At 32.9% G+C, this 17,085-nt stretch overlaps 1 protein-coding gene across 1 annotated transcript in view; it reads right to left on the bottom strand.

Annotated features, from left to right (window-relative positions):
• Positions 1 to 11,661, bottom strand: part of LOC128235346 (hemicentin-2-like) — a 29,272-nt gene extending 17,611 nt beyond the window's left edge. Inside the window, exons 1-5 of the mRNA XM_052950160.1 lie at positions 11,621 to 11,661; positions 9,900 to 9,973; positions 9,132 to 9,440; positions 7,227 to 7,523; positions 135 to 422 (exon numbers count right to left, since the gene is read on the bottom strand). Coding sequence (XP_052806120.1) covers positions 135 to 422; positions 7,227 to 7,523; positions 9,132 to 9,440; positions 9,900 to 9,960 — 955 coding nt within the window. The 5' untranslated portion in view covers positions 9,961 to 9,973; positions 11,621 to 11,661. The remainder of the gene's footprint in view (positions 1 to 134; positions 423 to 7,226; positions 7,524 to 9,131; positions 9,441 to 9,899; positions 9,974 to 11,620) is intronic.
• Between the last annotated feature and the right edge of the window lie 5,424 nt (positions 11,662 to 17,085).

Below are 17,085 nucleotides of genomic sequence, written 5' to 3'. Positions count from 1 at the left end.
TTAGAATAATCAATACTGATATATTTTAATATTCTGAATGTTGTCTAATTTTAAAACAAATTCGAATTTATTAACGGTTAAACGAGTCGTAGTAAATAAATTCATAAATACGCTAGAAAAGATAAAACCCTTACATTGAACGTCGACTGTGACATTAATGTCCTTTGTGAGATTAACTGCCTTTTGATTGGATGGAACCAGAAAGTTCCGTGCTTGTATCCTAAATAATCCCTTATGTGTTCTTTGAATGCCGCTGATGAAAAGAGGACTAGCTTGTCCGTCCCCAGGGTGGGTCCAGGAAACACTTGGCGACGGATTACCGTCGCTGGTGCAATTTAAACGAAACTCCCAGCCTTCTCTTACTGCTACAGTAGATGACAACGCTGACCCATCAAGTCTACAAACGGGTTTACCTGGGCCGTCTAAAGTGTATTTGATAATTATGTTGGTACAATATCTGTGAGTAAATTAAATTGACCTGGATATAAAATAGATAATAATCATATAGTAAGCAACAAATACGTTTCAGTTTCAAAGGAGAGAACATTTAATCTCGGAATAAATCTCGACAAATACAACTGCAAAGCCGAAGCAAAGACATGCCTTTCAAGCCTTAAATTAAAAACATGAATATATATATATATACATTCTTCAGAACTTTATTCTGACTACATTCATGTTGTTTGCGTGTATTTTGTGTATATATTAAAAGTTACCAGCGAAGTGTAAGCATTTCCTTCTTAAGCTAGGTCAAGCTTTTTTAGGATTCATACATCCACTTGATTAATTATTTTATGTCATGCTGTTGAAATGTAATGCTTTTTCTTAATAGATAAAGTTAAAATGGTATGTGTAAGTACTGTATTATTAAAAGTATTAATGGTATTTTATGTCCAAATGATTTGCCAGTCTTGGGTCAGATTTAACATTAAATTGCATTGAACATTACATGCGCTGCCCACGGCGGTCGACACAACTTTTTTCTATCAAGCCTTGATATAAAACTATTTCTTTTTCACTGTCAAAGAAATCACGAAATAAATGAAGTGTCATCCTTTTTAAATGATACAAACAAATCATAATCAAGTTTCAAGTCACCAATTTCATGAAAACGAATCAGAATTCTTCCACATGATTGTACATTAAATTTGATTATTGAAATAATAAGGGAACGTTTTTTGTATGTTGTTTTTTATTCACTTTAATTAACCTTAAATCAATACAAAAACACAAACAACAAATGTTAACTTTTCTAAATTTACTGCTTAATTACCGGAATTTTAAATACCGAGTAAATAACAACCCAACTAGAAGCGCCGAAATACGACGAAACCAGGTTTTTTTTCATATGGGCAACTAGAAAGTAAATATAGGATATTTGTTTATTCAGTGTAAGATTGTATTTTATTTCACAAGTGTCATAGAAAAAAATATTTTCACGATTGGCGAATCTTTCACTGAAATAAACTAATTTTCTGTTTCTGTAATGTTTATTTTCCGAGTTTTATAGAATTTCAATCTATTTTCTAAATTTCCCCCTTTTTTGAAAAAGGTTGTTATTCACGCCGCTACCCGTAGGGCGCTCCTCATGCAAAAAATATAGCTGTCAATTTTCTATTTCCGGTTTGTTGAGAAAGAGTTCTCTGATATTCGTTGTTATAGTTTATAATTCGATCGTAAAGATTTTATGCACAGTTTTCGATGAAATTTTATAAGTGCATCCATGTTCCAAAAATTAACGAAAACGCTTTTATTTTAAGCGTGGTATGAATACATAACCAAATTACCACCCCGCCGCCATGTATTGAATGAAAATTTGAAAGGTCGAATGCTATGTCAAAACAATTGCGGATAATCATTGGATTTTAAACATTTTTTTTAGTTTAAGAGTGTGTTTCATGATGTATATTCAGTTATCTTACTGTTAGAGACCAGTATGTTTCGCTTGAAAACAGGTCGTTTATTCAGGTAATGATGAGGACCACGCTAGTTTGTTGACAAATTTGACGCGTGGGTGGGGTAAACAAATCAATTAATCTGTAAATCGCTGTGTGATTTTTCCGGGAAGTTCGTATTACATGGACAAACAGTTCAAAATACATTCTAACGATGATATTACATTCTATTTATGTTCGAACAGTTGTTTTTGTCTGTAATTTGTTTGGTATGACAGCAAATGTTTGAAAATTTAGCTTCAATATCAAGACAATGTTTGAAAAAAAAACGGGATAACCATGTTCTAATAAACGGTTAAGTTGTTAATTTCCAAATATATATGTTTAAACCTATGTACAGAAATTTTAGGTTTTAAAAGTGTTTTGCCAACATTTTATGGTTGAGTGTTCTGTTTTGATCAAGGGTAACTGCAATGGATTTTAAAAGTAGTTCTGAAAATTTCACTGAATAGACTCCATATTTCATCGAAAAGCATGAAAGAAAGCCAATTCATTAATTGTATGAGTAAGGAAAAAGTTGCAACCGTCCTTTTCCTTTTGCGAAATAGAGATATAACTAAACGTTACTCTAATTTAGTATCGTATGTATTTTGTTACGCTGCAATCCTCCTCAAAAGCAATTCCAGGCTAGCTCTTTGCTTATGCTACCTACACAAAAAGTTCCATTGTTATTCATTTATTGTTAGTTAATATGAGTTAAGAATTGCACAACATATATATATATATATATATAAATATATATATATATATATATATATATATATATATATATATATATATATATATATATATATATATATATATATAAATATATATATATATATATATATATATATATATATATATATATATATATATATTGTTCATATTTTCACTACATAAATATGTTTTGTCTTAATGCATCTACAACGTAACACGTATAATTATCCAGCTTGTGTTATGAATAGTGCAGTGTTTCCATCAATGTTGTAACTTTCCTCAACAAACAATGAATCGGTGCTGTAAGTTTAAGGCTTACATTAACTTTAAACAAGGATTCTGCTTAAAGGCACTATTTAAAGGGCTTACATTAAGATCTTGATCATTCAAACATGTTATAAACGCTTGCGAAAAGGCAACGTTCCCTTTCTCATTTTGGCATGAAACAGTACATAGTTTTCACTCTTCATCTCATTTGAACTTCCGTTTATAAATTCGTAAGTTAGTAAATTGTTGATAAACTATGTCGGTGCATTCAAAGCAATTGTTTCAATGTGTTTGAATTACTAAAGTATTATCCTCGAATAGACAAAAATTGATTCATATGACTTTCATAGAGAAAGTAGCACTAATATGTCAAACCTTCTTTTTTTGCATGGACGATAAGTTATAATTCCTTATGCCATATTCCTTTTTCGAATAAAGAATAAGGAACTAGTGCTTAGTAATATGATAAAAAAATATATTTATTTAAAAGTTGAAAATTCACCGCATCCTTATTCCTTATTCACAGTTCTGTGTATTGCTGATTACTTTAAGCCCAAGGCACCGTATAAAAACAACGCAGCCTTTTTTATCACCTTCGACAAATGACTATGCTGATGTTGTCTACATAAAATATTTGCAGAAATGCATTGTCTATTCAATTGAATATTGAAACTATTTGTTTAGATCAATGTAGCATTGATATTTCGGCAAAAAAATGAGCATTTAACACTTTGAAATTGAGCTTTGTTTTCAAAATATCTGTTAAATTGGATATTGGAGCGTTTTAAAGCACTTTAAGTACTAAAACTCTCTTGAATAGACAATACATTTCTACAAACTTTTTATGTAGTCTTCTGCTGCATAGTTTTTTCGTTAAGTGATAAAACGGTTAAGTTATTTGTTTGACATTTTCAAGATTTCTGTTCCTTATTCGGAGTTTTGGTTCGTTTTTAATCACTTTTAGTACTAATGTACAATGCATTTTTGCAAACTTTTTATGTAGACCACTTCTGCTATGTTATTTGATCAAAAATTGTATTATTTAAAAAAAATCACCGTTTCTGTTCCTTATTCGAGTTTGAATAAGGAATAGGCAAATAGTTCCTCGTTTCTTATTCGACTTATTTCGCGTTACAAAGAATTTGAAGCGCTTTATCCCGCTGAATTAGACAATGCATTTATTCAAACTATTTGTTTAGATCAATGTGGCATTAGTATTTCGTCAAAGAATGAGCTAATTAAACACTTTAAAATTGAGCTTTTGTCCAGAATTCTGTTTTTTATTTGGATTTCGGAGCGTTTTTAAAGCAATTTAAGTACTAAAACTCTCTTGAATAGTCAATGCATTTCATCAAACATTTTGTATGTAGACCACTTCTGCTAAGTTATTTGATCAAAAATTGTCATATTTAAAAAGTTGAAAATTCACCGTTTCTGTTCCTTATTCGGGTTTAAATAAGGAAAAGGGAAATAGTACCTCATTCCTTATTCGATTTATTTTGCGTTAAAGAGTACTTGAAGCGCTCTATGACGCTGAATTAGACAATGCATTTATTCAAACTAATTGTTTAGATCACTGTGGCATTAATATTTCGTCAAAAAATGATCAAATTAAACACTTTGAAATTGAGCTTTTTTCCAGAATTCTGTTTCTTATTTGGATTTTGGAGTGTTCTTAAAGCTCTTTAAGTACTAAATCTCTCTTGAATAGACGATGAAATTCAGCAAACATTTTATGTAGACAACTTCTGCTAAGTTATTTGATAAAAAAATGTTTTATTCAAAAAGTTGAAAATTCACCGTTTGCTTCTTCCTTATTCACAGTTCTCTGTATTGTTAATTACTTTAAGCCCAAATTGCCGAATAAAAAAAAACGCAATCTTTATATTGACCATTGTTGCATAGCCAATCGAAAAATAGATGAAGAAATGGTAATATTTAACTTTAAACTTAAAATTAATTTAATTAACCTTTAATATCTATTTTCTTATTTTGGTTTTAATAAGAAATAAGGAACCAGTTCCGTATTTGAGTTGGAATAATGAAAAATGATCAAGTGCCATGTTCCTTTTTCGTGGATTTCTTTTCTGCCCCTGATTGCTTGCCATAAATGAACTAGTTACCTATTCTTATTCGAATTTTTCTATTTTTGTGCATTGCTTTTATTTACAAAGTTGTTAAATTCTACTGAAAAGACATAACACATCACAAAAATATGATTTTATGCATACCTGTAAGAATGCATTTTGAATTTTCCTTATTCGAAAAAGGAATAAGGAATAAGAAACTTACTTATCGTCCATCTTTTTGGCAGTATTTAGAGAAGTAAATAAGCTTATTAAAAGTAACAATGCAGTGCAGTAGACAATATTTAGGCCGCTTCGGACTTGTTCCAGTGCATCTCAAGTTTTGAAAAAGTATGTGAATCCTTTTTTAGATCATTACCCATTGAAACGTCAAAAATCCTTGTGTGCATTAAACACTTCTCAAAATGTCACACGGCGTATCATTATGCATGGAACGATGACTATAAAAAATCATTTGTAACACAGTGAGAGCAAATTTTCGACCAGACAATAGCCCAAAATAACTACCATATTAAACTCAAACAATTTACCACGCTTTTCAAGCAGTCAGGGAATGGTTTAAGAAAAGAGCACTGTGGCCCTGTTAAGCAATCGCGTGCGGTCGACTCAAGCAGAATGGTGGGATAAGGGGTGTAAACACTTTAAATATGACAAGTACCTTAGCCTTATAAAGGTTAAAGAATAGGAGATATGGTCTGAATGAATAGATTGAAAAAAAAAACAAATGCAGTTAAGGCACCTGTGCAAATCTAAAACAAAACATATAATGGAGATAAATCGCTGAGAAGATCTTTTCAACTATCGTAATGCTCCTAAACAATCGGATACTAGTATTCTTATATATGAAAAACAGTGGTTTACCTTTATTAAAGACTTGTTTTTGAACTCGAGAGCCGAAGATATATAAGCACATCTTGAGGACTATGTTACTGAACTGCAATCAAGGGAGACTAATACGGATACTTTGAACGATCACAGTAAGCGATTGTGAAGTTGCTGATACGAACTAAAATACTTTTATTTCAATACGGCTTTGGATTTGCACGAATTTCAGATGACATTTGGGTTGTAAACGTTTTCAAAAAATAATTTACTGGAAGACTTAAAGATTGTGCATTACTGAAATTAGGTACTGATATAAACTCATATGCCAAAACAATAAATTATCTCGAATATAAGTCATTGTTAAATATTGAAAAGTACAATACCATGAGTGTGTCATATTAACATAAAAAAGCTTTATCAAGCTTTCGTTGCTCAGGCCATAATCTGAAGCTAGAAAAAGGTCGCCATGTAAATAGAGAGATATAAAATACAGGTGGTGTCCATATGACAAAGTTTATCTTTTGAGAGAAGAATATGTTATATGAGAGTGTTATTTATCTATTTAGTGTTAGTATTAATCCCATAATTAAATGCTTATATTTACACCTCAACATCCATTCCTTAAATGAACTGCCTTTCGGCAATTGCGATAATTATCCGATGAACGCAATATCTTCGGATATTATTGGATCGCGAGTCATCGAATAACAATATGCATGTTAATTGAAAATTGTGTATCTTTTTATGTCTGTTTTGTTTAAAAGGCCCCGAAATACTTAAATAAACATGTTTGAGAGTACAATTTATGATGTGTTAAATGTTTTGTTGTCATAAGTGTTTCAATTTTACGTTTAAAGTGATTTGACTTTTTTCGCGTTATTATGACGTCATTTACAAATTGTTTCCGGGTTCATTCGGCTCGTTCTATTTACAGAATGGTTATTTTCTAAATGAAATGAAGTATTTTTTAACAAATTTTGAATGAAATAATGAACTATTGGTGTAATTACAAGTAATGAATTGCTTAATTGATGTCAATATCGGGGATATGAACGGAATTGGGCTGGTTAAAGTACTCTTGGAGTCAATTTAACCAGCCCGATTGCGTTCATACACAGTTAATGACATAAATCTCGCAATTCATTTCTTAAATCTTTTTACCGATTATAAAATAATATTATGTCAATTTGCGTTTTGTTTGTGCATTTTCTGAATGTATACCGGGTTAAAGAATCTGGCAACATCTATTCATACAGACATGCGTTTAAAAACAATGAAAGCGAGTTTCTGATATAATACTCATTCAATTATGTATTTGCAACATGATCAGATTTGTTTACATTAATTTTATAAAAAAACATTTGCAACTGAGCTCTTTTTTACTAACACTTACATAGAACGTTAAGCATGGGTCGGTCTTCGGATATGCGAAGTTGACCACCATTACTTCCTCGACAGTGGATTCGCATGTCCTGGTGTTTTTTCTGTGAGGTGTAGTTAAGTGTACTGGTAGTGACGTCATTCGAGGTGCTTGACTCAATTCCAGATATCAGCTGTGTAGTACCCAGATACCACGTTACCGAGGCTGCAGGACGACACGTTGACGTAACACAGCGGAAAAGCCGTGGAACGTTTTCAATCACCGATATAGGGTCGGTATTTGGAGTTAGTGTCACTGATGTGATGTTAACTGTATAACAATAACGTATATTTATCACGTATAGGACGATAATAACATTTGCAAAAAAATGCACGATAACAATATAGAAACGAACACTCTATACTCCGAAGATGATATCGATATATCTACAATTGAACGACAATAGACCCGATAGTGTCACAACAACTACCCGGTGAATCGAACAGACTAGTCAAACGTTAAATGTTAAAACGGTCATAACGCTGTATTGACAGGGTTCTGGGTTTTGAACCGATCGGACCCTTGCAGCACCCTAACGTGCATTAACAAATTATACTGCGTTCTTGTCGCACGCTGTACATCGCCTTATTGTATTTATAATCGTTAACATTCTTTTATATTTCGAAACTGTGTTGTGAAAGAGGAGGAAGAGGCGATGATGTATCTTATTGATTATACTCTTAAATATTTTTTTTATCAATTAGTAGACGTCGCAGGTTTCAACTGCTAATAGATCTGTCCATTGTAAGTTAAGGGGGTATCGGTCGGGAAGGGGCTCATCGTCGCTACAGAGGCAAGACGTTAGTATTTACAAGGTACACAATAGTGCTTACCATAGGACTTTCATTTAGGGCTGAGGATGGACTTATGTTTAAGTACAACATAATGGTGTACATTATCCATGTTCATATATTTAAGGACTTTACCGGTATTCCTATAACATCTGAAGTCATTTCGTAACTTAAGTCAATTTCCTAAATTGTTCATAGTTTAATTAAAAGAAAGGTATAGGTGTTTTTAACACGAAAGTATGACTTTTGAATCAAATTAATAATTATAGAGTATTTCAGATATTATGAAGTGATGATATCATATGATAAGTGATATACTTAACTTAAGAAAATGACTTAAGTTAGAAATGACAAAAGATGTTTGATAAATATTATACCAGCCAAGGTTTGCACGTGTTTCTAAGATAACTGAGTGAAGTGCTTACATGGGTACAAGTAAATAACAATTTCAAATATGTTTATAGTTCTAAGTTGTAAGTACTAAATAAATGTAATATTGTTTTATTAAACAATGATTTAATTGCGTCATATGTTCATAATCACATCTATTTGACATTGATTAAGCGACCCCAACTTCTTTAAAAATAAGAAACACCATTTCAATCAAGGCATACATTTGCCGATAGTTTGTTCGAGTTATGTCTTGGCATTTAAATGCTAATGCATCCATATCAATAATGTGGGTAGTAGGTGAAATACTTGTGTTGCACGATGTTTTTTATGGAAAATTTTCCTTAAGTAGCTTACGGTATGGGTGAATATCGTTCTATTGTATCCACACGTTAGTTATCGAACGGTTAAGTTAATTGTTGCCCATATGGGAAATCAAAGGAAACAATGTTAATATTTTCAATAGTTTTAAACACTTAAACAGACAGGATTATGACTTAAAAACAATTATCTGTATTTTGGGGCAGGCTTTACTGTAAACTTTGTGTAAAAAATATCATTTATTATGAGTAGGTACTAGCACAGTATGTAAAAACTGCAATTTTTAAGTACTGTTTTATTTCCTTTAAATATAGCAAAACTTCGTGTAAAGTAATTAATTGTTGTGTGTTAATTAAGCTTGTTTTTTTAAAGTTACCTGCATACGTGATTTGTATTCCAGAGACCTGCGATAAGTCTGTATTATCGCATGTATAAAAGCCTTCGTCGCTCACCTCAAAGCCCTTCACCGTTACGGTGAAGATGTTGTAGCCAACAGGCTCTGTATTCTTGTTCACTATAAACTTTCTTGCATGTGTTGTCTCACAAGCAAATATGCCGCATCTTCCCACATAGTTGTCATTCCATTTAAACTCAATAAATCTAGCATTATCACTCGTGTTGCAGGTTAACGTTATATCACCTTGTAGTTGTGCATACTGTTTGTCGGATGTCAGCAACAAAGCACCTGAAATTTCAATCAATTATATATCTATGTATGTATTAAAATTTTATGGCAACAATAAAAATATCGTTGAGGGTTGGGTTAGAAAGTAAGCTTTTAAAGAATAGGCCGTGTTTTTGTTTTTGAATGAGTCGGTTGCGTTTGGCCAAGTAAACTATTAATTTTGATATAATACCGTTTACTCAATGTTCGGTCCGACATAATGTTTTGTCAGTTGTATGACAAAAAACTGACTAAACAACGATTTCGGTCAAAAAACTTATCCCTAATGATTTTCATAAGGAAAGGACCGTCACTATGGACATGCCCAATATCCGATAAAACATATTTGATATCCATTTTCTTTCACATCACCAAAGAAATCTAAACTTATCGTGCATTTATGATAACCATTTAGTTTCTGTATGAGCTCATCTGTTTTTCTCAAAAATCATTTACATAAACCAAAACAGGCATTCTTACCTGTGGTACAATAGATCTTTATAACAGTGAAGACGATGAGAAAAAATCTTTTCAGCATCATTTCACTCGTCAAACTGAAAATGAACGACAATATGCATTCAACGGCAACAACACCATCGTTGACCAAGCACGAATTAACGAGCACTGCAATTGTCAAATAAATATTATATATATACAAAGATTTTGTTTCAAAGGTCACTAAACCTATTGGCGTTGTTCCTATTTATGCAAAAGGACCAATAACGAAATGACATTTGGTTGTCCAATTAGCGCAGTAGCTAGCACACACGCTTTTTCCCAACGCTTCATAGGTTCGATTCTCGGCCGGGGCGTATGTCAGTTGATGGCATGTCAGTTGGTCAGTTGGTAGTCACCATGCCGGACGAGTGGGGGTTTTCTTTCCTCGCAAGACCACACTCTCACCCTACCTCGTGCAAACGAGAAAGAGAGTTAGTATAAGCTGATATAACTTTCTTCACAATCATTGTAAAATAAATAAACTTAAACTTTATAACGAAATGAGTTCCTTTTTTTAAGATATAATGTATTTAAATATTAAGGATAGCATGCTGAGCTAATCGTCGTGGTTTTTCTGTTTTTCAAATTGCTCTTTAGGGCAAAGTTACGTCAAATTTGAATATAGACGAATATACAAGCTATTTGTTTGACAGAAAATATTGCAGAAAATGGGTTTTATAATCAATACATAAACTTTATTCTTCCGTACAAATTTCGACGTCATTAATTTTAAAGAGACACTGCTGTGCTAAAAGCCTGGTTCTTAGATAGATATAGTTAGATGTGTTTGTTTTTGTGTTTTTTAATATATTTGTTCACATTTTATCAATTATGCATTACTGCATTCATTCATTTGGCAGAATTATTTGCATTTATATCTGTTAAAACTCGAAAAAAATAACACAAAATCCCCATGGTGGCATTTAATTGTTGAAACAATCATCAACATAATAAAAGGTCAAAATATTTAGAATAATTCTCTTGCATTTTCTTTTCAAGAATACCTTAATTTATATTCTCAAAAAATATATTAAGATGACATCAAAAGTTATTAAGAAAGTATATTGTTTTTGTTGTTTTGTTGTTGCCCTCGTGTGTATTGTAATTCCTGCCAATCGTTATAATGTAACAGTACGCTTTAATTATGTTTTCAATCTATATAAAAAGTAACTTACATTCAGAATTTCTAGTCATCATATCATGTGGCTCCTAGCTTTACACATTTGTAGCTTTAGATGTCTTTTAGTATTTAATAATTAGTATTCGGGTTTGGTCATGTTATTATGTCCCTTATATTTTTTTTGGTTTATAAAAAAGAAAACAAAACACCATCTCTCTCTACCACAGAGGTTTAATATATCGCATTGGTTCATATGACTAAAGTATTAAGGGGGGTTGCAGAGAGAAATAAATAATAAAGGGTTGTTATTTTGTTATCCTTTTCCTTAAGACGGAAACACACACACACTCTTCTTAAATGTCTGAACCTCAAGCTCTTATGGCCCCGTTCACATTCAGGCGATACAGAATTACTACTGACACCTGTATTGTGAAAGATAAAGTGTATGCATAAACGGGGGATTGAACCCCGTACCTTTTGACCTGCAGCCAACACCACAACCGCATTGCCATAAAAGCTAGCTCAACAGCGAGGCTGTTGGAAGTGACCTATACGGCTAACACTACACTCCTCCCTTTTTTACCTTTTTGGGACCGGACCGGAACCCGCTAAACCTGGATGTACACACCTATACAGGTTCCGTTACTGCCCGTTACCGCCCCATTTGATTTTTTTTTCTTGGTCAGCCTAGCAAATGGAAGTGAAATTTTAGAAAAAAATCAGGAATCATCTTCCGGCGTACCCGCATATCCCTAAACTTGGATGTACAGACCTGTACAGGTTCCGTTACCGCCCGTTACCGCCCGTAACCGCCCCATTTTAATCTACATTTTTTTCTTGGTCAGCCTAGCAAATGGAAGTGAAATTTCAGAAAAGTCAGGAATCATCTTCCGACAGTACCCGCATATCCCTACAAATGACCTCATTTCTTGCTTATTTTGTGGACATGGCCAATCTTTAACAGCACTTATTTTCTGTGGATCATATGTAATTCCCTTTTTGGACACCAACTGGCCTAGAAAAACAAGCTCTGTTCTAAAATGTTTACAATTGCTGGGTTTTAACTTAAGATTTGCCATCTTATATCTTTCTCAAGTTCACTACGGCCTCATCAAAAGTTTACCCCAAAATACAAACATTATCCAAGTACACCAAACATTTTTCATAGTGTAATCCTGCTAAAATATGTTCAACCATTCTTTCAAAACTCGCAGTAGCATTTTTCAGGCCCATCGGACAAACGTTGAACATAAACTGCCTCTGCCTAGATTTCTAAATGCTGTTTTTGGAGCATCAAACTTGTTTAATTTCAATGCCAGTATCGACTAGCTAGATCTTAGCTATGGTAAAAGTAGGTATTTGACAGCTGATCCAATGTCGGATCTATTATAAAATAAATAAATGTAAAATATATGCATCAAAAACAGTAACCGAGTTAAGACCCCTCAAATCTACACAAAATCTAATAGTGTTATCCTTTTTCTTTACAAGACATAAACCCGAAGCCCAAGGACTATGACAAGGCTCAATAATCCATCATATTGTCCAATTGTCTATCAACTTATCCTGCAAATGTAAAGGAACTCTTCTAGTTTTACATTATTTGTGCGAAAAGGTACAGAAACAAGCTCAGTAGCAAAAAGTTTAAACATTTACATTGTTTAGGTTTTGCATCGCAAGTGTTTATGAAATGTTCAACTATCTCAGTTTGACCTAATTTACCATCTAGACATACGAAACCATCCTCGTATTGTGTAAGTACATGCTTTCCTTTTTGTAACTGGTCTGAGCTTAAATCTGGAGACATGCCCGCAATAACAGGTTGCAAATGTTCTGGCAATGAAGTGTTATCTAAATCATTGAATGATTGATCAGACACAATTTCTCTCTGGACAGATTTAACTGCACAAACTCTACCCAAAATAGTGTCACTCTTCAAACTAAATGCATTATCAGTCATGTTCATAACTGAAAGAATCACATGACTTTCCTTGGATGTAATCAAAGACCTTGCAATGAACAAAGCATCTTTAACTTGATTTTGTATTGGTTCAAGTATACCAACTTTTGCTTCACAATTGCCATTCACATATGCAGGGGTATACATTTCTGATTTTACAGGGAGTATAACTGATTCTGCAGCATGAATTCTTGCACAAATTGAAGATTGATCTTTATGCAACTTAACTTGGTCTTAAGCATTTTATTAGCAATCTTAACACTAGCATTCGGAGCCTCAATACAATCTATACCTAAAATCATAAATGATTCAGCCAAATTTGCTATCATAAACTCATGCTCAAAAGATATGTGTTCAATCTGAAATGTCAATCTACATCTTCCTATAAGCTCTATTTGACCAATTTGCTGCAACTAATGTCCTATCAGGAGGCTCTATAGGAGGTTTGTCTGTCAAAGCATCATATCGTCATTGTTCAAAAGGGAAACATTATTTCCTGTTTCAACAAGCACACTACTTTTCACACAATGATCAAATGAAGCTCTCACATAGCAACATGATTTTACTGAATCCATTCCCAATTGCACCTTTCTATCCCCATCTTCAACATGAGCTGATTTTCTCTATCACCTTTACCCCTTCCTTTACGCTTCCTACTGGTTGCATAGCAGTCTCTTCTATCCCAGAGATTTTAGCACTTCCCATATCATCCCTTTTACTTCTAGAAACATAAGCAACATCTGTTTTTGATTCAACATTAGTTTTGGGTTCAGATGTCATCAATGTTGTTCTATAATATCCCGTTTTTGTGTATATTCGGTTAAAATCTTGTTTATTTCATGTTGTAATAATATGTCATTATATAGCTTTAGTATCATAATGGCGATGAGTCAAAAACGGCAGGTATTTCCAACAGATGGAAACTATCCATGTCAAGTGCTTTGCTGTAGCGAGCAGAAAGTGTCCCCAACGGTACCGCAATACACGAAACATTGGAATAGAGAATATCAGCCGTTTATGCAAGTGTTTTATTGTAACAGGAAGTTTAAGAACTTAAGGAAACAGTTAGGAAACATATCAAGCTAACTTCAAAATGTGAACATTTTGAAAAAGAACTCAAAATAAACAACAATTACATCGCGGCGGTTTCAAGTCTGTAGTAAGTATAAGGGACGCCAATCTATTCTTCCTTTTGATAATGTTTTTTCTTAAATAATCACTCTTAAACCATACATAATTAGTAGCCTATACAACAATAATAAATATTACTTGTATTCAGAATAAACTTCTTCCCCTAAATACAAAAGCAATAGCAAAAGCAACATCAGCCTCATCGAGGTAAGAAATTAGATAAGCTGATGCATTTATAAAAACTGCGCAACTAAAGTACATATACACATACATATACACATATTACATAATATATAGCCAGGTCAATACATTTATAAGGAAACAAATATAGCACACATAATAATGTCGTGGCATTAGGTTCAAACATCTAATATCGATTTATATAATAGTGAAGGCGGTAATTATTATGTATATGACTGAGAATATCGTGAATACACTCCGCGGAGAAAGTAACGGTTGTGGTTGAATTTTAGAAAGATCACTCATACACACACACACACACATATATATATATATATATATATATATATATATATATATATATATATATATATATATATATATATATATATATATATATATATATATATATATATATATATGAATGTAGTCATTATTGTCCTTCAGAATGATAACTCCATTTGTATTCCAGGCATATTTAACATGGCCGTTCTTTACATAAGTTCGGGCTTTGAATAAGACTTCTCCCCGTTGTCTAGTCAACTCCTCGTTCAGGTATGCGCATTTTAAGGACTGTGAGTTCCTTAGCCCCGCACGTGATGTGTAGACCTTTTGCCTAGCACAATAGGTTGTGAATTTAATAATTATGTCTCTGGATTGGTTGGTCGATCCTTGATTTTCAGGTTTACGTCTAGCAAGACGGTGAATGTTATCAATCTCATTCAGGCCAATGTCACGATTTCGGAGAAAAAACTTGGTGGCTACTTTTTCGACTCATCCTCAGATTCTGGTATGCCTGAGAGTCGCAGACAGTTTTTGCCGCTATATTGGTTTAAATTGTGTCTAGGTTGTCGAACCGTTTTTCGAGGTCGGAAACGCTATCACGAAGAGCCTTTTTTCAATATGGAGATCGTTAACAGTATGATTTAGCCATACCGTAACATCATTTACAATGCTTGTTGCTATATCCGAAAGCTGACTGAAAATTTGTTGCTTTAAAGTGTTGGCGATTTTTGTTATATGCTCATCGCTGAGGTTTATGGAGTAGTGTTCATGCTGTTTGCGTTCAGCGAAAGTGCTTTCAAAAATGACAGTTCTTGACTTTTTAAAAGTGTCAGCATCTAACGGTAATGAGTCATGTCGTTTCTATCCCTACAGACTGGCGTAGATTTCATCTTGAATTTAGATACTAAAACATTGAGATGCGCTGTTTTTGTGCTGCAGTTTAGCCATGACGTGTTTTGTTGTACGTTATGTGCATCTCAGTTACATTCTAGAACAGCATCCGGATTAAGTTTGCAAATCCGGAATTTTTGCAAACTTATTTTTTTTTATTTTTCACCCAATGTTTTTTATTTTTGTATTTTTAAAATGTGTTAGGTAATACTAATAAGAGATATTTTTTGTTTCCTGAAATTTAATTTAGAAATATGTTTTTTTGGCATTTAAAGTCAACTTTTCCAATGGGAGTCCCATGGGAAAATGGCCTTCCCATTGGAAAAATGGTTTTTCCAATTGGAAAATCAGCCCAACATTTTTTGTTGGAAAATTCTCCCACATTTTCAAAAAAGGAATTAGTGATTAATAACAATCATTATCATTAATGGTTATAATGTTATCTAGAAAAAGTGCGTTTATAGTACTTTTTATCATTTTTTGTAAAAAAAAATCCCGTCGACCATTTTTTCCAATTGGATATTTCCCACAATTCAATATGGGAAAAGTCAGGAAATTGGAAAACTCCAATTGGAACATTGTCCCATTGGAATCTTCCAATTGGTAACATTGGCAATGGGCTTAATCCAATTGGAGGTTCTGGCAATAAATTTTAATGGGAAAATATTTCAACTTTCCTAAATCTCTTAAAAGAACACCTATTTATTTATTTAGGAATATATTTGAAGTTTTGCTTTATTGTTTACCTGTGTCCTGACATTGTATCCATCCAATTCCAAGCTAATACTTCTGTGCTGATATCTTAGCGATAAGATTTAAGCATCTTTTAATGAATTTGAATGCAATAAATCATATCAAAAATTACCTGAAGTATTCTTACTCAACCAGTGACACAAATTCCATTTTTTAAATATCTTTACACTAGTTCATCTCCTCAGACGCCATTTTTAATCGATTAAGTTGTGGTTACAAACGACTAAGAACTTATTCATTTTTTCAAAGCTATACTCACTTTTACGTACCTTTACACAGAAAATGTACCATTTTCTTGATTTTTAATGAAGATGTAATTAATTGATGGAAATCCATATGAAATGTTTTACCTAAGATAATAGTTTATTTCATACACACTGTTCTGCAGGGGAGCAGGACCTTTCAACCCCAAGAGGCTTTTTAACCCTTCTAAAAAAGAACACTTTCCAGTTTTCAACCCTTAGACTTTTAAACCCCTATTTCAAATACTTTTCAACCCCTACCTGTTTGGACTTTTTAACTCCTATAACAAAGACTTTTCAACCCCTAGTTGAATTATTTTAATAACCATATTAAAGACTTTTTAACTCCTAAACCAAAGACTTTCCAACCCCTATTATTTGGTTTTGAGCTGGTCCAAGCTAAACACCATTAAAAATGCTGCAAGGCATTTTAGAATGTTAACATGCATCATGTGCCAATGCCTTCCTCAAACAGTATTACTAGTATATGTTTTAGAAAAAAATATCGAACTGTACAAACATGTAAGGCTGGTGAATTTTGCATTACAAAATAAACGCTATTAATTGGTAATTAATGCCATGTTGTCACTTTACTACATACCCGGT

The sequence above is a fragment of the Mya arenaria genome, chromosome 5 (genome assembly GCF_026914265.1).
Source record: "Mya arenaria isolate MELC-2E11 chromosome 5, ASM2691426v1".
In the NCBI taxonomy this organism is placed as follows: Eukaryota; Metazoa; Mollusca; class Bivalvia; order Myida; family Myidae; genus Mya; species Mya arenaria.
This window is presented reverse-complemented; position numbering and strand designations above follow the sequence as displayed.